Source organism: Pleurodeles waltl, chromosome 3_2 (assembly GCF_031143425.1).
Source record: "Pleurodeles waltl isolate 20211129_DDA chromosome 3_2, aPleWal1.hap1.20221129, whole genome shotgun sequence".
Lineage (NCBI taxonomy): Eukaryota > Metazoa > Chordata > Amphibia > Caudata > Salamandridae > Pleurodeles > Pleurodeles waltl.
Window position 1 is genome coordinate 96,278,228 of NC_090441.1, and position 23,414 is coordinate 96,301,641.

The following is a 23,414-nucleotide window of genomic DNA, read 5'->3' on the forward strand; positions in this document are numbered from 1 at the left end:
AGCCAGTGCTAATTAGATGTTAATGCTAAACTTCATCCATTAATCCCTCCTTCGAAATATATATTGTGTAGCCAGTACCAATATAAATAGCTGCATTGCAGCTGCAGGTGACCCAGCAATGTAACAGTTAAATCAGCAGATAATCTTCAGGAATCTACAATGGCAAAAAAATCATATCCTGTAAGGTAACTTATCACATTTCATACAGAGGTAAAAATATATAAAAATGCACGTGATAGCCTACCGAAAAGGTAGTGCTCAATAAAAGCATTAAAAAATCTTGATAGGTAAATAAGACCAAATGCTGAAAAGAGTTAACTTTCACTTTGTACATGTAAGCATTAAACTACACTGCCACCGGTGGACATTTAAGAGAATGCAGCCCATCATCCCCTATGATCCTTTTAGTAAGTACTGAAAGAACGGGTATTATCACTTATGTTATGAATAATTGCTAACAATTTTTCTTACAAGCCTTTTCATTTTAGTGCTCTTTTCAAAGGAAAGGACACTTCAGGTACTCTTTATATGCCTTTCAAAGGCGCGCTAAGTGTTGCAAAATCCTTTCAAATGACAAAAAGAAAATCCGTACCTTTTTTATTTTCTCAGGGTTGTGTTTTTCTAGAATATGATCCAAAACTGCAGACAGAGGAATATCATCAAAGGACTGTAAAACCTAGCAGAGAAAGCAATAGAATTCACATTACAGTTATTGCTTGACTCCGGTCACACTCACTCCTTGTTTTGGTACCCAGAGCCCATACTTATAAATTATATTTCCACCCATTTCAGTTGAGAGCCTATCCCTAATTTTATTGTCTAAACGCTCTCCCATTCCATCTGCCCACCTCTCCCCCCCCCCCCCCACCCAAATGTCTGTTTTTTGCCACAGGAAAAAAGGTCTTTCAAATTAAATAGCCCTGTGAGCACACCAACTTGAGATCATGGTCAAGTACAAAATATATTTTAACAACTAGTCTGAGTACAGATGCTCAGGAATACATATAACCGCCCTGCTAGAATGCTGGGTTGGGAAGGAGAAATCTTAACTGTCACACAATGACAATGGTGTGCTTACTAGCTAAGCTTAAAAAATAGCAGCAGCTACAGAATACACAAACATAGCCTTTCTCTGGGAACATAAGCACCAGTGCACAGTTGAAAAACAAATGGAAGAAAGTACAAGACAGAAAGGAATGAATTTGTTACACCTTTCGCTCTCCTCCCTATCCATCTTGGGGTGCATGTTGTTAACCAACAAAGATAAACTATATGTTAAGAGTTTCAGACATATCTACTCCGCTAACAAAGGTTAACAAGAAGCATAAGCGGCCAGGTTATCGACACTGTCAACACTATGTTCCTCAAAGTTTTTTTCTTTCTCATCACCCAACCCACAGAAGTCCAACTTATGACTGAGAGGACTATTGGACTGATTTCACAAATGAAAGGATATGCACCAGATGTAGGATTCAATTGTTGGTGACAAGAGAGAGGTACTTAGGGACAGACATAGCCTCTCCAGCTGCCCCAAACAGCTCTCATTCTTGTGATCCTTCAAAACCAAAGTCTGGCTGCCCTTCCAATGGAAGAAAAAAACAAGCATCATATAATCTGGTGGTTTACTTCCTAGAGGAGTTTTGACCTGTAAAGTATTGTGTGAAAGCTTTACTTGAGAAGGCCGCACTGCACCACAATCTTAACCTGCCACAGATGTACACTTTGCAGGTATATACAAGTCAGCAGGCAGTTTACATTGTTCTTTAAAAATATGAGGCTTTCGTTGACTTCTACTTCCATCCAGAGGCCAAAATGAAATTCAGCATAGCCTGCACAATTTTCAAAGTAGTTCCCTTCACACAATTGGACTAGTCTGCTCTGCCTTATAGAATTCAAAAGGCACAAAAATATTTATTTTAAAAGAAAAGAACGCCCAATTGGGAAATTTAAAGAAACTGTGCCACCTCTCAATCCATTTCTAGAGAAGCTTCTTTACCCTGGAACTTGACTCCAAATGAGCTCAAATTACTAGATCACATTATGTATTCTGCCACGTCTACCCTTGCTTTGCACCCATCCCCTTTATACACCGCCTTTACTCTCCAACCCTCTTTCCTATTTCCCTCTCATCTTTACCCCAGCTGAGAAATTACATTGCTTACATGTGTCCCGACTCCTCAGCACTCATGTTTCTTGTGTCTCTTTCTTTAATAGCTCTCCCTACCTACTTTTCTTTCCCTTAAAGTTTACTGACTAATGTCATTTTTTGTAAGTTATTCAATTGTCAGTAGGCAACGAACTGGACCTATATCATTTTATTACCAGAATTTTTTTTTGCAATTCATGTGTCATTCCTTGTTATAAGTTCCTTTGAAAACAGGTTACTGGTAACCCAATCATCTCTAATGCTATATGAGTGTAAAGTGCAATCACAACTACTTTGTAGAGTTGTGCTACCGAAAAAGAGAAATACATTAAGTAAACAAAACTGAGTAAATTAAAAAGAAAGATTAAAATGCTGTATTTCAATATTTAGGCAACACCTCAATATATTTAATGGGAAATAATATTTTCAAGGTACCATTTCAAAGGTCCCAAAGTAGGTTTGGATGCATGCCACATTTTCAAGATATCTACATTAGATGATAAGACATACAATTACAGGCCTCAAAATAATTAGCTACTTGCCCACTCACTATGATGATTCAGATTATATGAAGAAGATCTACTGTTAGGGACTACTTGTCCTTCTGGTGAGAGAGCTCGAGCAACAGCTGTTCTCTTAGAAACTTAATGAGCAATAAGATGGCTTTAAGTGTTGCTCTTATATTGTCACATTTACTGTGTGTTCAAAGATAGAGGTCAAATGTCAGCTTATGGCTTCTTACAAATTGGTTCATCCTTGAGATTGGAGTTTACTTTTCCTTCTTTGACTGCAAAGTTTGAGGATTTTGTAAAATAAACTGTCTGACAAACACAGTATTTAAATAGCTTATAAATGAACAGTACAAATATTTCAAAGTATATCGGCAATTTGAAAACACATTTTTTATAACTCAGAAGTATGATGGTAATAAACATTTTAATAGGGGCAAAACAAATAAAACTTTATTTGGCGATGTGAAAATGATAAATATTTGCAGATACACGATTTCCAAACATTATCATTTGTAAGTTATATAGTTTTATAAGTAAAACTGGATGTCAGTGAAAGTTTTCATAGCCTTTTAATTGGCCTAAATTTTCAGTTAGCAATATATGTATTAAAAGTGAGAGTAGTTAAACATAAACTGAGAAATATTATTTCCTGACCCCGCCCTGATAATGCCCTTAGTGAACTAAAAAGTAAGTTAGGAGTTACTCGATACTGGGGCTAGATTTGTATTATTCATGGAGCAAAGGCTTAGTCTAACAAATCAAACAAAAGAGTTTTATGTACAGCAGACATTCTGAACCCACATATTTCATAATGAAGAAAAAGGGGGCCAGTGAAATAAAATATTTGCCCAGGATTACACAATTTGAAACAAGTTTGTGAGTCAAGAGTATTACAGTTAGCAAGTCCTGCAGGTCCAGCAATATTTTTATGATTTTTCGAGGTCTGAGTTAATCTAAATGGAGCTCACATATTTAGTCAGTGGTTATCCTGAAAATATTCAGCCGGAAAACAGGCACTGTGGTCATGTGGAAGGGAAAGAATTCTAAGTTACCCCAGAGCTGTGTTACTTTTGAGAATTAATCATGAAATATCCATGAAGCAGATAGCCAAGATAGGATTCAAATTTACAAAACAATGAGGATGATGGAATGAACACTCTGGCTTAGAAGGAATCTATAACACCTTTCTGAGCCAAAATAATGTAAAATCAATACTACTTTTATGTTAGAAGATGCATTCTGTTAGTCTTCAGTCAGTGGAAGATCTATGATTTCTACTTATTTATATGAAGCATTCTTGAAAACAAATTATGCACTATGCTGCATATTTAGTGAACTGCTGTGAAAATTATTTCAATGACAACGGTGCTCTCCTTTACTATTTTGAAACTAAAAATACAATAACATATTTAAAAGAAAATTCAAGTGGGTCCATATTTGATAATGTTTCATTTTTCAAATAAAATTGTGAAAGTAATAATCGATAATTGTTCTATATGGCTGTAAAAGACAGATAGGAAATAACAAATATTCATATACAGACATCAGAAGAATAGGATGAACAGTTTTCCTTCAAAGAGGTTGTAATTCACATACAGGAGGAACAAAATAGCTCTGCTAAATACTGCTGAAAAGTGATTAATGGTGTCAATATAAATAGAGCAATGGAGTTAGAAATCAGAGAAACAATATGCTTCATTCTAAAGCACAGCTCTTGCATGGTATTCAGCTTTCCTTTTGCCCAACAGGTGAACGCAGTTCCCGTCACGCCAACTGTCAGAATTTCCCACAAAAAGTCACTTCACAGTCTGAAGTAAATTAGCAACTCACCTGAGCAAGTGCCAAACTGAAACCTGGGCGTGCTGCTTCTCGTGTCGCTGCCAGTCCTTCTATCAGGCGGTTAAGAGTGTACTTCAACTCATCCTCCTAAAAACAATAGAAAATAAAATCTGTTTTACATGTCAATATAATATATTTTGTAAGGAATCACTATGATGTATGCTAAGGATAGATCCAAACCCAAGTAGTTATCAACAATGTGATATGGGGGAGATGCCATTTACATTCAGATTATCAATAATGTTCTCTTTTCTCAAGTTCCCTTCATGAAGTGACCAAACAGTACAAACCAGACAAATACCATATTGGACTGAGAATGGCACTTGATTGGCCAAATTGTTACCATCATTAAAAGCTTGTTCTGAGAATGATTATGTTATGTTGGTGTCTTACAGAGTACCAGGACAGAATACCTTCAGCAATGAGCAGTTTAAGTCCAAAAAGAACAGCCCCACACACAAGTCCAAGTGGCCTAGTCCTAGAGTCAGAAGAGGCTTTCACTAGTATGCTAACACCCTCCAGGCTCGGGACATAGGAAGATGGTTATGTAGAGAGGGACACAGAAGGGGTGAGAGGCTGATGTGGCAGAAAAATATGTAATTGCATTTTGGATGAACCTAGCATAAGAAAACAGATGCCCATACAAAGACTGAAAGAAAATAGGCAGCTAAACGCTTTTATTAGTAGGTGGGGAATAAATGTAGAAACTAATGAAAAGATATGTGGGTCATCAGTACGCAGAGGATATTAAAACAATTTTTTAAAGAGACAATTTGAATGAGGTGATGTATTCACTGAGAAAGGGAGAAACCCGGGACAGGGCCTTGCGGGCCCCCTAATGTTATGTGCTTAGGCACAGAAAGGAGCACCAGTATACCGAAAAAGAACAGACAGCCAAGATGAAGGTCAATCAAGTGCCTGGTCTACGATGTCTCAATTGAAAAGTGTTGAAAGAAAGGTGGAGCAGGGGTACAAAACAGTAGTTAGCAAGGCTAGAAGCACCAGCTTTTTTTTTTTTTTTTAGCAGTGGTATTACTACTGGGGATCTGAAGCTAGGTGGATACATGCCTACATTAAGAAAGTGATCCAAGAGAGCAAAACAGGACATAAGAGAAGAGAGTTCAGAAGTTTGTTGATTTGTGGAGTGAATGGTTAAGCACACAATGGATAGGCTGCTTTGAATATGTGAAGGAGTTCTGCACATGTGGGTAAGGAGGGATAGGGCTTGGATACATTAGAACGATTAGAAGAGATATAAAAGGACAGAGGTAGGCAAAACAGCAGTGTAGTCAGAGCTGTTCTAATGCCAAACCTTAGATGAGAAGTGAGATTTGAGATGTCCTACTGAGAGGGAAGAATGTGTCCAAGGAGGGAAGAGAAAGGAGGATGGTGCAGCCCAGCTGTCATGGGTAAGAGTGTAGTAAGAAGATTAACTATTGAAAATAAGAGGATTTGGCAGATGGGAGGTTAAATGTGAGATTTTTAGGATTTATATTTGCTCAGATGCACTGAGTGATCCAAAGCTGCCAATAAAGGCTGCAAAGGGTTGATTTACAGTTGGGGTACTCTTAATCAAATGCCTTTGGTGTGTCAGTATTATAGGTGAGTGTGGCAACTTGATTAAGGTGTGATGGCATTGTATAAGGAGGAGGTTTGCATTTTGTGAGGAAAGTCCTTTTTTGCAGGATTACCCACATTTTTGTCCCCACTTTTTGCTAGATTCAGTGCTGGTTGACTGACTGAACACTAAGGAGCAGACGTCCAGCACCCAATGCATGTACTCTGACCCCTAAGGTATACGTGCAATTATCTAATACCCAATTGGCATTTTTAATTTGCCTATAATTCTCTAGTGTATGATGCACTGTGTACCCAGGGCCTGTATAAAATGTCACTAGTAAACAGCAACACTGATTTTGCCACCACCACAACACAGTGAAAACATGACTCTAGCCTACCATGCAGCCTATCATGGCATTTTTAAAACTGCAAATTCGACTTGGCAAAATAAACCTTCTGCCAGGCCTAAACCTGCCTTTTTAATACTTATACGTCATCCTTAGGTAGGTCCTAAATGACCATAGCTCACAGTGAATGGAATGTAAAAAGTAGGACATGTGCATTTAGGTTTTACATGTCCTGGCCGCAAAATATCTCCAAAATCGTTTTTTAATGTGGCAAGGCCGTCCCTCCCAGAAAAAAAGCACCAGGTCACATTATAATACTTTATAATGTACATCTTCGGTTCGAGAATAGTTAGAACCATGACGCAATGACTCAAATAAACAGGAATACAGAATCCAACCCGAGGTTAACATCAGATTTTACATTACGATTCTGAAAATGTGACTTTTAGAAAGTTGGAATTTTTCTTCTTAAATCCTGTAGAAGCCATTTCACAGATAATTCCCAATTGTCACTTGGCAGCCTGCTGGGAGGTGTGAACTTCTCTCATTAAAGTAACAAAAGGGCCTCAGCAGGGAAGAGGTGATGTCCTCCTGACAAGACGGCCTGGGAAAATGTGACCATCAACTGTTGAAGTTTCAAATGGGCACCTCCTGACACCGGGGGATGTAATTCACACTTATGCCTGCCTGTGTCATTGTCTAAGTACCCCGAATGACACCAATGCAGTGAGGGGTAATCCTTTGTCAGAAGTGTTTTTTACATGAGGAATTCCTCATTTCCCTATACACCTCAAGGGAGTGTCCAGAGCTCTGACCAAGGAAATAAATATTCTGATTGCTTGGATTTGGGCAAAGAGAGGCATTTTGGGATAGTTTAGTGACAAAACCCCTCAAAGTGACATAAAAGTGGGTATGGTATCTCATGGGAATTTTGCTCCTATTGGTTTTGGAGTTTCTCCCACCCACCATCTAGTGACAGGCATAAAAGTGGCACCCCTGACTACTTTCTTCAGAACACTGCTGAACTTGTGCAAAACAGAAGGACTGCAAAAGATTAACCAAAAGACTGGAACTCAGTCAGAAGAAGGACTAAACATACTGTATTACTTATGGAGAGAACACCCTAAAGGCTGGGGCTGGACCTGCTCCCACTTGAACCCAGGACAGAAGAGTGGTCTACAAGGCTAGTTGGCCTGCCTCAGTTATGCTCCAGCAACGCAAAGGCTGCAAGAAGCCTTCAATAAGGAAGACCCTAACTGACTAGTTCCAACTGAATTTCCCTGGACCATGCTGGTGGCTCTTGGGAGATTTCCCAAGTGATGACCAAAAGCTCCAGGGATCTTGGCTAGTGTTAGAGTGTACTCTCTCTTTGGACCTTTTCACAAAAGAACTAGAGGATGCCACTGGACTGTTGCAGAACTGCAGCCACCCTTGTGGCATCGCTGGTCAGATTCAACTTGCTAGTTTGCCCTGCTGAAAGCAGCTCTATTTCCAAAAAAGTTTATATATCCCAGCATGGAAAACTTCACCAGGACCAACGCTGAACACCACTCTGCTGCTAGCGAGCCCACCATCAGACCCAGCCGATAGCTCATACCACCGAGAAAATTCCTCCAGAAAAAAAGACCGAAGGAAAACTTTTCCACTGGGCGAACCTGGTCCCTGTAGCTAACCCACATTCCATTGCTGCCAGAATCAACCTTTGAGTTTCACCCCATTTAGCCCCACCAGATGCCCTCAAAAATGCCAAAAATCGTATCTACGGTTTCCTTGATCCGATCTGTATTATTTTGGAGTATATTTTCTCATTAAAATGTATACTATTTTTAGAAATTAAAGCAGGATTTTTGTTGTGTTGTGTTTTCGACTTATTAACTGTTTTGGTACTGATAAATGCTTTACACTTGTTTCCCCCAAAATAAGCCTGACAGCCCAGGGTAACAGACACCCAGGACTAAGCTATGGTTTATTTTAGCGCAACCTAACTGGACCTGGAACAGAATAGTTATTATTTAGTGAGATCTCACAACCACCCCAAATTAATAATCCACTTTCTCACAAGCTTTATGATGGAGGTCATAGTTGGGATGGTAGGGGTAAAGAAGGGTGGTGGTTATATACATGATGGCCTGGTAAGGGGGGGAGTGGGCCACAAGTGGGTGGGGAGCGGCATTAAAATAAAATTGCAATGTGAGTGTGTTTGGGGAAAGTGTTATTCAGCCAATGGTCAGAAAGAAATTAGCTGAATACTATCATGTGGTGATGATAGTAAGGGTTAGATCAGTAAGTATAATGAATTGCATAAAATGTGGTACAGTCTAAACAATCCATCAAGGTCCTTAAAGAAGAAGCCCATGTGGGTGGTAGCTGACCAAGATGTGGAGCCTGAATAAGTCAATGACCATCAAGAGTGGTACTCAAAGGACGCTGGAGGGCAAGGTAAAGTTCCAAAACAAATCAAAATATGCACTTTCAGGAAAAAAAGGTCAAACCTACATGATTCCATATGCAGTCTCTATTTTTAGGTACAAGTAAAAAAAAATATTCTTCCTTGTAATTCATTAAGTATGCTTTATTAAACTATACATGTCTTATTGCCTTCTATACCGCCTTTTCCGAAACTTAAGGTGGACCTCCTGCCACATATATATGCACCAGGCATGGTATTTATCATTCATGCGGTTACTAGAGTGTCTCTCAATGTTACATGTTGCTGGTAAAATCCGTTTAATATTGCTTAATAGCGTTTTCCATAATATACCAGATACGTTATTTATAATTCAGATTTTCCTGCAGTGTCTCACAATATTCAGTCATTATTCAGGTGCATATAATTCAAATTAAATTGGCCTTGTGCATTAATTTAAATCACTTTCTTAAGACAATTTTCAAACCTTTAAACATTTACTGCTGCCTTTACCATCTTTGTAATGCCAGGGAATCTGAATATGTAGAGGGAGAGTGAAATACTCTCTCCTTCCTCCCTTTCTTGTCTCAGTAACAGTAAAGTATCAGGTTAAATGCCGTGTCTATTTAACAAGTGGGTCATGCCCCCCATCATAATAACCAACGCAAACACCTCCATTGTCGGGGGCCCCCAACCCTGCAGGGCACCTTCGGATGGTAGCGCGGAGCATCCTGCCCATATAAATCGACAACAAGAGAAAATGTTGAAGCCCAAATTCAGATTCACCACAGGCATTTATTCATAGTAACGAGCGGCCTAGGAAAGTACTCACTGGGTCACATGACATTTGAGTTTAAAAGCACCTGAATGTGATCATTTTAAACCTTTTCCTGTGATCAAGGCATTCGCCGAAACGTGTTAGGATTTCAATTGTGCAGGCCGCTTGTTACTATGAATGAATGCCTGTGGTGACTCTGAATTTGGGCTTCGACTGTGTATATCTATATATATATATATATATATATACATACACACATATATACATACATACACACACACACATATGGAAATCTGTTACACTGCTTGCACCTAAATCTGGACAGAGAACACAGCCCCCAACCATAAAAAGTAGAGCACCTTGTGACTCCGGTGCTCTATGCCAGCAACTCTCCCAAACTGTAGCTGAGAACCTTAGGGGGAAGAGCACCTCTCCGGTTCTATCAGAGCACAGAACTAGCTCTCTACTCTGACAGAGCTCCAGGAACAGCAGTCAAGTCATCACCTAGAAAGAGAGCACTACTAAGCACTGGCGGGAGCATCGCACATCTCACAAAAAAGCAGATGAATGCTTCAATACGTAGCGAGAAAGAGGTCAGAATTTATTTTTATTTTTTAGTTTAAATAAATAGTTTTAACTACTTTGGTTATGTGTATTTTTTAAGATATGTTGTGTTTATCGTGTACTGTGTACTCAGGTTAGATGCAAGTGGCATAAACGTTGTTACACACTGTATGTGTCGTATTTTCCTTCCAGTAAGAAGGGTACCTTCTTAACCCATGCCAGCCAGCCTCCTTTTTGCATGCAACCCCCAAAATGCTTTATCACAATCAACACATCTCACTCACATTTGTCAGAATGAAGCGATGGGCTCCTGTACAAAAATGCTTCTTGTAGCATTTTTCTTGCTTTCAGTGGTCAAAGTGCATTAAACAAAAGTATGGGAACTGTGAAGCTGCATGGAATAGGAACCGGATCAGTGAGTGCAGGAGGAGTCAAGGGTGTGGTTAAAAAACAATTCTGTAGGTTTTGTTAGTCTTTAAATAGTTTAAATGAAAAATACATTTTAAATGTTGTTACTCAATGGGAAATGCACTAGTGTGCATTATGAGACCTCTACTACTTTATGCACAGCAGAGGTCTGTGTGTAAAAAGAGCCACAGAATTACGTGTTGGCTAGTGCAGGGGAGAAAAGAGACTTGTGCATTTTTTAGTGCTACGAGGTCATAGCCTGTGACAGAAAGCACTGTGAATATGTAATTCAATATTTTAAAATTGCATTACACACTGTATAAGATAAACTGCTACAAAATGTGAAAAATGTCTATGATCAAGAGGGTGCTTCTAAAATACAGATTTTAGTAATGCCAAAATATAGATTTTAGTAATACCCAGAGTTGTACGTAATTAAATTGTATTACATTATTGTCCCTTTAACAAATTCAGGTGTAGTAAGAGCAATATAAATATGATTACAATCAAAAGAACGCACTTCACAGCCCAGAGATATGAGTGCCATGATCTCACAAAACAGATAAAGCCCAGGTTCCCTCACAGCAATACATAATGTCCATATTTAATGCCCAGATCATTGATAAAACCGCTGCTCACCTGGCATAATACACAGACCCACTCTATTCATGGTCATGATCAGTCCACTCCCACCTTTAATTAACACTGACATAATGGACTGGTGCTGATAATGACAATACATTTTCTGGCAAATCATTTTAGGTTCCCTGGAAGGAAGGCGTGTTTACCAGTCTGCCTAGCTCCGGTTTCACTGCACAGGAGGATCACTGAATGACACTTCAGCTGAGGCATTTAAAATATAGGAATTAACCGTCAGGGGGAGTTGTCTTTTTTACAAAAAGTAGGGGAACGGTGTTTCATCGATCATATAAGTATGGGCACGTCGTGCCCCTCCAATCCCACTCACTTCGACCACTGCCTGCTTTGAATAATCACACGCTTTCAGGGTAGTTGTAACTCATGTTGCTGATATCGAGCCAATACAATGTGTTTAAGGTTGTTTCAGTCATGTCGGCTGTGTGTCTGCAAGATGAGATACAACTGCCCTGCACCTGTGAATATGGAAAAATAAACGTTAGTCCTGCTTTTATTCTACATCACAGAACAGTCTTGTATAGCAGCCTGTCATTTCCTTCCACAGTGCTGTTGATTGACAGTGATGCAAACACACTCACCAATCCAAGCTACACATTGAAATGGTACTAAATTCCAAAAGAAAAAATATATATAATCTTATACTCTGCTCAAATGGGGCACAAATAAAGAGCAAGGCTCCATCAGAAACTAATTTATGCTCTACTCATATCTGCTAAGGGACCCCATGTCATGTGTGACACCTTTACCAAATGCTCTGCTTTTTTAGTTCACAGTACATTGCATGACTTATGATTTCACTTCAACCTCTGTAAGTATGCTTAAATGTTCCTGCAGTGAAAGTGTTATAGCTAAAAAAAAAAAATTATAAACACAGAACTAGCTAAAGTTGCTACACATGGGGTAGTTGGGTAGAATGAGCCTAAGAGCCCTATCCTTGACAAGAGACAACAATGTTCTCTGTTCTCCTACTTTAATAAAAGCTGAAGCACTGATCTGCTTTATCAGCAGTCAGTAACAGAGGACACTTCAAAATTCAGTTTGATTTTACATAGTTAATTCTGTACTATTAATTCGAAAAGGCAATATGCGCAGCTGTAAAAATCCTTTCTCCATCATGTCCTTACAAGGTTTAATACTGTGAAACATGGTAAATGGAGAGCGCAAAAGAAGGATGCATGTGGTAGTAACAATTTGGTTTAGAAAAGAACATGAAAGAAAGCATGCTACTGTTTTGGGCCATTACAGGACACAAGAGCGAAAGTGGGAGGTTCCTAAGGGATGATTTAAAAGGAATCACCCAGGAGAATAGAAAGTAATTGAGGATGATATTCAGACAGAACCTGTGATTAATTAATTGTGCCAGAGTGCAATGACATTGACAATTTGAATACGAATTTAAGGGGAGAGAGAACCTGAAGACAGCTGGATGCATTAATATCTTGAAAATAGAAGAGAGATTATTTGTAGATGTGGCAGACAGAGATTACTTGAGGAGCAATAGACTAGATAAGTTTCTGAGAAGTGGCGCAACAGAGAGCACGAGGGCAATGCATAAGAGAAAGTAACAGTATGGGATGGAGTAGAAAGCGTATCTAAAGATTATGAAAGAGACACTACATAGGATTCCTGGGAATCAGAAGAACTGGAATTCAACCTAAGTTAGCATTGTGAAATGGGGTTATTTATATAATTAACAGTGAAACACAGATCTAATCCTTTGTTTAGCTCGTGATAAAGTATCACTCAAAGCGTCACACTTGAGCCATGCAAATATCACACATAAGTACACAGCAATGTCATCCATAGGTAGGGTGACCAGATTTTATGGAGCAAAAACCGTGACAGGTCAGACATAAAAGGACTGAAGACTTTACTCTCACTTTTATATCTGGCCTATCCCGTTTTTTCGTGGCTTTGAGAATGTGATCCTGTACACTTGTGTGTGTGTGTGTGTGTGTGTGTGTGTGTGTACATAAATATATACACACACACATATATATATATATATATATATATATATATACACACACACACACACACACACACACACACACACATATAAGACTACATATAAAATTAGCTATGGCTTGACCTCCCACCCTGCACCCATAACCCACCCCCACCCACCGCTCTCTGCTCCCCACTTGTCTCTCTGCTAGGAGCAGACAGGGGACTGTGTTGCCTGACAGTAACAGATAAATTGCTTTAATTATCTTATACTTTGTAGGCGTCTTTAAACCTGTGCTTCCTCAGATGATCTGACCTTTGTCCCAAAAACCGGGACATTTATTTAAAATAAAGATAAGTGTCAGGACACCGTGATAGTCCTCTAAAAACCTGGACTCTCAAGGGAAATCAGGGAGGTCTAGTCACCCTATCCATAGGTAATCTAGCAATAGCTCTCGAACTACCCCTTGGAGACCCCTGGTCTACACACTACGCATGGGTCCCAGGAAGATCCAGATGGGGTGACCTAGTCAGCGCGAATGCTAACACTAGGCTGCGTCCTCCAAGGGTGGACAGGAGTGCCACAGTGCCTTCTCCTGGCTGTCCTACTGTGAGAGGCTCCCCACCAAGGACAGGCTCCAGTAAAGTCCAGAAAAGATCCGTAAAACATTGCAGAGATTGAAAGATCTGCCTCTCCAGGACGCACTGACACTTCCCTTTAGAGATCACAGTTAAGCCTGTTAAGAGTTCTGTGGTTCGGAACCAAACTGCAGCCCCATAGGCATTTATGAAAACACATCCACCAATCCCAGTACGCACCTTCTTACTCTCCCGTAAATACCGGATTAGTCCCTCAGTAGCCTCCAACCGCAGCTCCTGCTCAGGCTTGGCGATATCCCAGAAGAAGTCCAGAAAGAGGCGGTTCTGCTGAAGGACCCGGCGAGAGTCAGAGTTCGGCGCTACCTGCTCTGGCTGCTCCATCTCCGCTGCCATGCTGAAGCTAGACCCACGTGCACCAACACAGACACCACTTCCGGGTCACAGGCTAACAGTTATGGGCAAAGAAAAGGGACTTTTGACAAGTAGTGAAGCAGAGGATTGGGGAAGCCTGCTTCACTTTCCATAACGACGCTCGTAAATGAAGTGGCCATCTTAAACGAGTTGTTTTCAGTGAAGGGACACGTTTACAATCCAAGAGACTTATTTAGATTTCGGCGAGGGCTTACTCCGTCACAACGGCAAGGGATATCCCGTCCGCCGAAATCTAAATACCGTAGAAAACAATGGTATGTAGATTTCGGTGGGCGGGATATCCGACACCGTGTTGACAGAGTAAGCCGTCCGCCGAAATCTAAATTAGGCCCATAGTTTATGGTGGAAATGGGAATTATTTTGTACTTTCTGAATGCAGGGGCGGGCTACTGACGAGCAGAGATAAAGCCTGGTATTAATTGCAGTACAGTTACATTATTTGTTAGGCCTGCCCCGGAAACAGCTTCAGTTGTTTCTAAAGCCTCAGAAAAAAAAAATAACAAGCATTTCCAATGCAATAGGTCTCGAGATTGCTCAAGTTAGAGCTATTAGCGTTGGAAATTCCTAACTGGACTTTTCTTGCCACAGAAATTTAAAATGAAAAGTAAAACATTGATAAAAGGGAGCGGATTCAAAGTCCCATGGCTTCCATGAGCACGAGCGCAAAGGAGACACACAAAAAAATAAGCAATGCAATAGGTCTCGCATTTTCTTGAGATAGAGCTATTGCCATTGTAAATTCAGAACTGGACTTTTCTTGCCATATAAATTGGTCAACCCTGCTTCATAATTTTGTCTTTTCCTACCATGTTTTGGTGTTCACTGGTGGCATCTGACAGCCCTCACAAATCCTGCAGGCAAGACGAGAAGATGACTGCACTTCCTCAAATTATGTAATCGTCGGAACATAAATTGGAAAATAAGGCTGGAAAAGTATTTTTCTTTTTATGTTAACAGGTTTAAAAAGCTTGCAAGCATTTTACCTCACTTTTCAACAAAGCTCTAACAAAGTTAGCAATAGCAGAACAGCCTAAGAAGATTTATGCCCTCAATAAAGGAGATAAGCAATGCCATGCGTGCAGATGTCTCTGAGGGCTGGCAGGGAGGGGACCTGGAGAGAGAGAGAGACACCAGATGCGATACTTTGCAAGTTTCACATCATTGCTTCTAAGTTCAGCTACATTGTACCAGAAAGGGCATATTGTGACTTTTGTGAGCAGTGAGCTAAATGTATAGGCACAGGGTGTTTCTTTTGTAAAATAAGCTTATTTGAGGAGGTAGAGGTAAACGAGGACAGCACTGGAATAAAGCCCAAAAAATGTTAACGACATGGGATAAGGTGGGAGGAACGGAATGCTGCAATAAAGCGCAGGCATCTACCAGCCTAAAACATCCAAAGTGAAAAGATAGCAATAAAGAAATTACAAAAGTCCCTCAAAGCAACAGATAAAGAAACCAAAGTGGAATAACACAGTAGTTGGTCACTGCTCTGAAATATAAAAAGGAGGGAGAAAAAGGCAGAACTGACCACCAGCGAGCAAGAATCTTTAAAGGACACTGCAACCAACAAATGAAATTGCTTTAAGCCATAAGAAGTATACTAAAAGTATACAAGAGGTCGAACACTCAACCTAAAAAGAAGTTTGCTTGTGGTCACACGTATCAGCAATCATGCAATTATCCATGTAACAGGGTCAGTCTGCAAGGCGGTAACAAAACTGCCCCAAAGAGGAACAATCGTAAAGCAATTACCAATGATAATAAAGGATTTTTAAAAGGCAAGCCCACAAACCAGTGAAAGTGATGGGTGTGCGGTGGCCGTGGTTAAAAGCCCACAAGACTTACAACAGGTAAAAGTGCTTCCAGCTTGACCTAAGAATACTGAACTAGTGTTGCCAAAGCCAAAAGGTCTGGCATTGGCTGTTGACTTTCAGCTTTGCCAATGCTTTTTAGGTTTCATCTGCACAGTGCTTGTGCTAACGAAATCCCTTGTATTTAAAAATAAGCATTGGCAAAGACAATAGGTCTCGCCTATGCAAGACCTATTGGCTTTGTTAATGTGTTTTGCAATGTTGTACACCAGTGTGGCTGATGTTCAGCATGGTGTGGACTGTCAGAGTGGCGTGGGGGAGAAGAGTGTCAGAGTGGATTTGTTTGAATGTCGTTGAGGAGTAGAGTGTCGCAGAGTTGAGTAGAGGGGTGTAGAGTTCAGTGGCAGAGAGTGTCATAGAGTGGAGTGGGTTGAAGTGGATTGAGGTAGTGGGGTGGATTGGAGTAGAATGGGGTGGATTGGATTGGGGTAGAGTGGGGTGGATTGGCGTCGGATTGGCGCTGGGTTGATTGGAGTTGATTGAAATAGGGTAAAGTCGATGGGATTGGGGTGGATTAGAATGGATTGGGATGGATGGGTTGCATTGGAGTAACAGGGGTGGGGTGGAGTGGATATGAGTGGGGTGGGTTTGATTGGACTGAAGTGATTAGATTAGATTGGACTGTAGTGGATTGGAGTGGGGTGGGCTGGAAGGATTGGAGTGTGGTGGACTAAACTGAGATGGGTGGGGTGGATTAGATTGGGATAGAGTGTTTGGATTGGAGTAGAGTGTGGTGGATTGGAGTGAGTGGGATGTATTGAAGTGAGTGGAATGGATTGGAATGGGGTGCAGTGGGCTCCCGTGGGATGGATTTGATTGGCTTGAGGTGGGGTGTGTTGGATTGGATTAAGGTGAATTGGATTAGGGTAGATTGGAGTGGGGTGGATTGCATGGAGGTGGGGTGTATTGGAGTGGATTAGACTGAACAGGGATGGGGTGGATTGGATTGGGCTGGGTTGGGCTGGATTTTAGTGGGGTGGAGTGAATTGGAGTGGGGTTGGGTGGCGTGGATTGGAGTGGGGTAGGCTGGATGGATTCAATTGGAGTGTGCTGGGCTGAACTGGGGTGGGGTGGATTAGGGTACAGTTGGGTGGACTGCAGTGGAATGGTGTGGATTGGAGAGTGGTGGAGTGGATTGGGGTGGGGTGGATTAGAGGTGGTGGGATGGATTGGAGTGAGGAATGGAGGATTGGAGTGGGGTTAATTGCTGCATTTCATTTACGTGAGATGGACTGGATTGGAGTGGGATGAAGTGGACTGTAGTGGGGTGGACCACAGGTGCGTGGACTGGAGTGGGTGGATCGGATTGGTGGACTGGAGAGGGGTGGATCGGATTGGGTGGATCCGATTGAGGTAGAGTGGACTGGATTGAGGTGGATTGAATTGAGTGTGGTGGATTGGATAAGGGTGTGGTGATTTGGAGTGGAGCAGATTAGATTAGGGTGGGTTAGGAGGATTGGAGTGGGGTGGGTTGGAGTGGACTGGATTGGGGTGAGTAGTTTGGAATGGAGTGGGGTGGACTGGTGTGGAATAAAGTGGGGTGGATTGGGATAATGTGAGGGGTCTCCCTCCTGACTTCCCTTCCTCTTACCTGATGAACTCGGGAATAACCATCTGTCTTCATTTTCATGCTGCTATGAATGCCAGTATCTGCAAGAGAAAAAGGTCAAACCATTATTAACATCACCACAGGCAGGGATCTTCTAGCACCAGAAATTGTAAATGGGCATCTTATTACAGGAGGATAGGGGCGTAAGAAAAGGCAGCTGATTGGCTATCCGGGGTGACAAGAACTTCTGGGTGCTTCTTGGAAGGGGCGTGTGTCAGCAAGGAGACGGGGAGGCAGTGCTGGAGGACTGAAGAGTCGGAGAGAGAAGATGCTGGGAGAAGCCCAGCTGAGAAAGAGGCAGATGAGTTAGCCGGAGACTGGGGGTCAGAGAAAGCCCCTGAAACCTTGTCTCAGGAGTGGTGGACGTCGCCAGATGGGATGCAGTAGCCTGCAATAACTCAGGAGAGTTGTGGCTCATGCAGTGAGTGAGTTGTGACAGAGGCGGGCGGAAGGGAGTAAAGGGTTGCAAACCTATAGCGGTGGGGGAACTGGTTTATGTCCTTGAAGGGTCTTAGAACTGTAGTTCCTTTAGGATTGTGGTACCAAGTCTGACAGATAGGTGCGGGGACACCCTGTTAGGACACAGATAAAATCTCTTTGGCCTAGACTCCGCACAGGCCACTTTGATTCCTTAAGCATTTTTCCTTTTGTTTTGTTGATCAATTTGGCATTCTCTTTTGTCACAACATTAGCGCAGGGTGGAAGCTCCCTTTGGGGAATTGGTCCTCAGACTAGCAAAATCAGGGGGAAACACCCAGAACAACGACTCCCAAACCACGAAGTCGTGAAAAACGAAAGCAAAACAACGCTTTCGTTTTCCATGACTTCCTGGTTTTGGTACCTTAACTACGCATGTCTGAACAACGTACATGCGTGGTTAAGGTACAGAAGAAGGGAGTCGGAGTCGACGCAGTGAAGGAGGAGGTAAGTTGGGCTTGGACTGGGGCTGTTTTTTTTTGGGAGTGTGGGTGAGCTTGGGGTGATTAGGGTTTCGGGGGGGGCAGGGTTTAGGTTTAAAGGGTGGGTTGGGGGGTTTGGGTGTTTAGGTTTTAGGGGCGGGGGTAGGGACTTGGGGTATTTTTAGTTTTTGGGGTGGGGTAGGGGGTGTTTATGGGGGAGGGGATCAGGGTTTAGGTTTAAGGGGTGGGTTGGGGTGTTTAGGTTTTAGGGGCGGGGTGGGGACTCGGGGTACTTTTAGTTTTCAGGGTGGGGTGCTAGGGGTGATTAGGGTTTGGGGGGTCAGGGTTTGGATTTAAGGGGTGGGTTGGGGTGTTTAGGTTTTAGGGGAGAGGGTTAGGGTTCTGGTAATTTTGGGGATGGGGGGTTGGGGTAGTTGTGGGGATGGGGGTCACGGTAATTTTTGGGGGTGGGGGACTAGGGGGGGAAGCATGCTGGAACCGTGCATGCTGATCGCTAATGCCTTTACCAGGAATGTGTTTACAACGGTAAAATAGTTGTAAACGCATTTATGGTAAAGGCATTAGTGGTTAGAACGCGGTCATTGTTCCGACCTCGTTGTTGAGCCACGGGTGCTTGAAGCACCCGTGGTTCCGACATATAACCATATCAGGGTCTGAAGGAAGGGGGACACAAAAGGACTGCAACCTCACAAACACCTGGGTGTATGGTGATGGAATAGGAAACATGGAAACAAATATTTATTCACCACATTGACTTTCTTTTGCGGGTACTGGCAGCGGAGACCATCTTCTGGACCCTGGAAGAAAATAAAGAAGTACATCACTATGCCGGTTAAGTTACCAAGGATGACTACCCAAATGTACCCCTGAACCTACCTCTCTGACTTTTCATTGTCTTATCTTGTGTACAATCATGTTTTATATACAAGAGATTCAATAAATCATCCAAAATTCGAACAATCACAAAACCTCTGAAGCCGTATTTCTGCCCATACCTCTCACAATTGGTGTCAGAAGTGGGATCTGAGTAAATGGAAGCTATGATGACTAAGATGGCAGATAGACACCAACGACTGTAAAAAGCAATGGAGCAGTCTTTGTCTGCTGCAACAGAAGAGCAGGAGAACTTCCATAAGGTTCTGACAAGGCAGGCAAATAGAATTGACAAGGTGGCCCAGGCACAGCATGCAGCTGTCGGATGACTGGCAGACGTGTTAGGTCAGCAACAGGGTCATACAGCCCTCCCCTCCATAGTGCTACAAAAATATGTAAAGGGGGAAGACCCCAATTTTTTCTTCAGTAATTTTGAGTGCCTGGCACAAGCGGTTATGTGGCCTGCAGACAGATGTCGCCAATATTTGGATCCCCTACTTACGGGAGATCTTCAAACCACCTACCAGGCCACCATCCCTTGAGGACTACCTCCTATGCTGATATAAAAGAAATATCCTTGAAAGACTGGGGGTAGATAGTGAAACCTATCGGACTTGATTAAGAAACATCAAGGAGGATATTCACAAGACCCCAGAGCCCTGTATTATCGTGTAGGAGACATGACAGTAAATGGCTAAGCCCAGAAACCTCTACTAAGAATGGAATAATGGAGAAAATATATGTAGAACAATGCCTGGCTTCGCTACATCCTCCAATATAGAAGTGGGTTAGGCAGCACAGCAATATAACCTTGGAAACTACTGTGAAAATTGCCAGTGCATAATACAGACCTCAAGAATCCCAGAAGATGAGGAGAGAGTGGATGGAAGGGTAAGGGTTTTACTTCTATGAGACCTAATCGACCAGTAGGCCTGAGGAAACTAAAGACTGTTTACTTACCACCCAGTCCCAGCCCGAGACCCCTATAACCTGGGCCCCAGTGTTTTAATTGTGGAGGCTTGGAACACGTTGCTCACCACTGTCCACAAAAAGAGGAATCCATGGACAGTGAGATAGCCAAATCATCCTATTATACATCTTCAGGATTTAAGCCATCCTATCATTGTTTAATGAACGTGAATGGGAGTCTGGTCCCAGACCTTTTGGACAAGGTATGTTGCCAGAGCATGATTAGACCACAAATCATTCAGTAGGTCCCTCGGAACCAAGAGGAGAGGTGAACATTTAATGTGTTCACAGTGATAAAAAGAAGTATCCTGTTGCCGAGTGTAGGAAGTTGGCTCTGTATGTGCTATTTCAAAGTAAGGAATAGCATGCACAGAGTCCAAGGATTCCCCTTAGAGGTAAAATAGTGGTAAAAATAGATAATACTAATGCTCTATTTTGTGGTAGTGTGGTCGAGCAGTAGGCTTATCCAAGGAGTAGTGTTAAGCATTTGTTGTACATACACATAGACAATAAATGAGGTACACACACTCAGAGACAAATCCAGCCAATAGGTTTTGTTATAGAAAAATATCTTTTCTTAGTTTATTTTAAGAACCACAGGTTCAAATTTAACATGTAATATCTTGTTTGAAAGGTATTGCAGGTAAGTACATTAGGAACTTTGAATCATTTCAATTGCATGTATACTTTTCAAGTTATTCACAAATAGCTATTTTAAAAGTGGACACAGTGCAATTTTCACAGTTCCTGGGGGAGGTAAGTATTTGTTAGTTTTACCAGGTAAGTAAGACACTTACAGGGTTCAGTTCTTGGTCCAAGGTAGCCCACCGTTGGGGGTTCAGAGCAACCCCAAAGTTACCACACCAGCAGCTCAGGGCCGGTCAGGTGCAGAGTTCAAAGTGGTGCCCAAAACGCATAGGCTCCAATGGAGAGAAGGGGGTGCCCCGGTTCCAGTCTGCCAGCAGGTAAGTACCCGCGTCTTCGGGGGGCAGACCAGGGGGGTTTTGTAGGGCACCGGGGGGGACACAAGCCCACACAGAAATTTCACCCTCAGCGGCGCGGGGGCGGCCGGGTGCAGTGTTAGAACAAGCGTCGGGTTCGCAATGGAAGTCAATGAGAGATCAAGGGATCTCTTCAGCGCTGCAGGCAGGCAAGGGGGGGCTTCCTCGGGGAAACCTCCACTTGGGCAAGGGAGAGGGACTCCTGGGGGTCACTTCTGCAGTGAAAGTCCGGTCCTTCAGGTCCTGGGGGCTGCGGGTGCAGGGTCTTTTCCAGGCGTCGGGACTTAGGTTTCAGAGAGTCGCGGTCAGGGGAAGCCTCGGGATTCCCTCTGCAGGCGGCGCTGTGGGGGCTCAGGGGGGACAGGTTTTGGTACTCACAGTCGTAGAGTAGTCCGGGGGTCCTCCCTGAGGTGTTGGTTCTCCACCAGCCGAGTCGGGGTCGCCGGGTGCAGTGTTGCAAGTCTCACGCTTCTTGCGGGGAGATTGCAGGGTTCTTTAAAGCTGCTCCTTTGGATAAAGTTGCAGTCTTTTTGGAGCAGGTCCGCTGTCCTCAGGAGTTTCTTGTCGTCGTCGAAGCAGGGCAGTCCTCAGAGGATTCAGAGGTCGCTGGTCCCTTTGGAAGGCGTCGCTGGAGCAGAGTTCTTTGGAAGGCAGGAGACAGGCCGGTGAGTTTCTGGAGCCAAGGCAGTTGTTGTCTTCTGGTCTTCCTCTGCAGGGGTTTTCAGCTAGGCAGTCCTTCTTCTTGTTGTTGCAGGAATCTGATTTTCTAGGGTTCAGGGTAGCCCTTAAATACTAAATTTAAGGGCGTGTTTAGGTCTGGGGGGTTAGTAGCAAATGGCTACTAGCCCTGAGGGTGGGTACACCCTCTTTGTTCCTCCTCCCAAGGGGAGGGGGTCACAATCCTAACCCTATTGGGGGAATCCTCCATCTGCAAGATGGAGGATTTCTAAAAGTTAGAGTCACCTCAGCTCAGGACACCTTAGGGGCTGTCCTGACTGGCCAGTGACTCCTCCTTGTTGCTTTCTTTGTTCCCTCCAGCCTTGCCGCCAAAAGTGGGGGCCGTGGCCGGAGGGGGCGGGCAACTCCACTAAGCTGGAGTGCCCTGCTGGGCTGTGACAAAGGGGTGAGCCTTTGAGGCTCACCGCCAGGTGTTACAGCTCCTGCCTGGGGGAGGTGTTAGCATCTCCACCCAGTGCAGGCTTTGTTACTGGCCTCAGAGTGACAAGGGCACTCTCCCCATGGGGCCAGCAACATGTCTCTAGTGTGGCAGGCTGCTGGAACCAGTCAGCCTACACAGATAGTTGGTTAAGTTTCAGGGGGCACCTCTAAGGTGCCCTCTGTGGTGTATTTTACAATAAAATGTACACTGGCATCAGTGTGCATTTATTGTGCTGAGAAGTTTGATACCAAACTTCCCAGTTTTCAGTGTAGCCATTATGGTGCTGTGGAGTTTGTTTTTGACAAACTCCCAGACCATATACTCTTATGGCTACCCTGCACTTACAATGTCTAAGGTTTTGTTTAGACACTGTAGGGGTACCATGCTCATGCACTGGTACCCTCACCTATGGTATAGTGCACCCTGCCTTAGGGCTGTGAGGCCTGCTAGAGGGGTGACTGACCTATACTTGCATAGGCAGTGAGAGGCTGGCATGGCACCCTGAGGGGAGTGCCATGTCGACTTACTCGTTTTGTTCTCACTAGCACACACAAGCTGGCAAGCAGTGTGTCTGTGCTGAGTGAGAGGTCTCCAGGGTGGCATAATACATGCTGCAGCCCTTAGAGACCTTGCCTGGCATCAGGGCCCTTGGTACCAGAGGTACCAGTTACAAGGGACTTATCTGGATGCCAGGGTGTGCCAATTGTGGAAACAATGGTACATTTTAGGTGAAAGAACACTGGTGCTGGGGCCTGGTTAGCAGGGTCCCAGCACACTTCTCAGTCAAGTCAGCATCAGTATCAGGCAAAAAGTGG

The 23,414-nt window shown here is 43.0% G+C and overlaps 1 protein-coding gene and 1 long non-coding RNA gene across 2 annotated transcripts in view; both read right to left on the bottom strand.

The window, feature by feature from the left end:
* MYBBP1A (MYB binding protein 1a) overlaps positions 1 to 14,223 on the bottom strand; it is a 647,917-nt gene extending 633,694 nt beyond the window's left edge. The window contains exons 1-3 of the mRNA XM_069226890.1: positions 13,985 to 14,223; positions 4,489 to 4,584; positions 593 to 676 (exon numbers count right to left, since the gene is read on the bottom strand). Coding sequence (XP_069082991.1) covers positions 593 to 676; positions 4,489 to 4,584; positions 13,985 to 14,158 — 354 coding nt within the window. The 5' untranslated portion in view covers positions 14,159 to 14,223. The remainder of the gene's footprint in view (positions 1 to 592; positions 677 to 4,488; positions 4,585 to 13,984) is intronic.
* Positions 14,224 to 17,669: 3,446 nt separating this feature from the next.
* LOC138286530 (uncharacterized) overlaps positions 17,670 to 23,414 on the bottom strand; it is a 43,567-nt gene continuing 37,822 nt past the window's right edge. The window contains exons 2-3 of the long non-coding RNA XR_011202006.1: positions 19,344 to 19,394; positions 17,670 to 17,718 (exon numbers count right to left, since the gene is read on the bottom strand). This is a non-coding gene — a long non-coding RNA (uncharacterized lncRNA). The remainder of the gene's footprint in view (positions 17,719 to 19,343; positions 19,395 to 23,414) is intronic.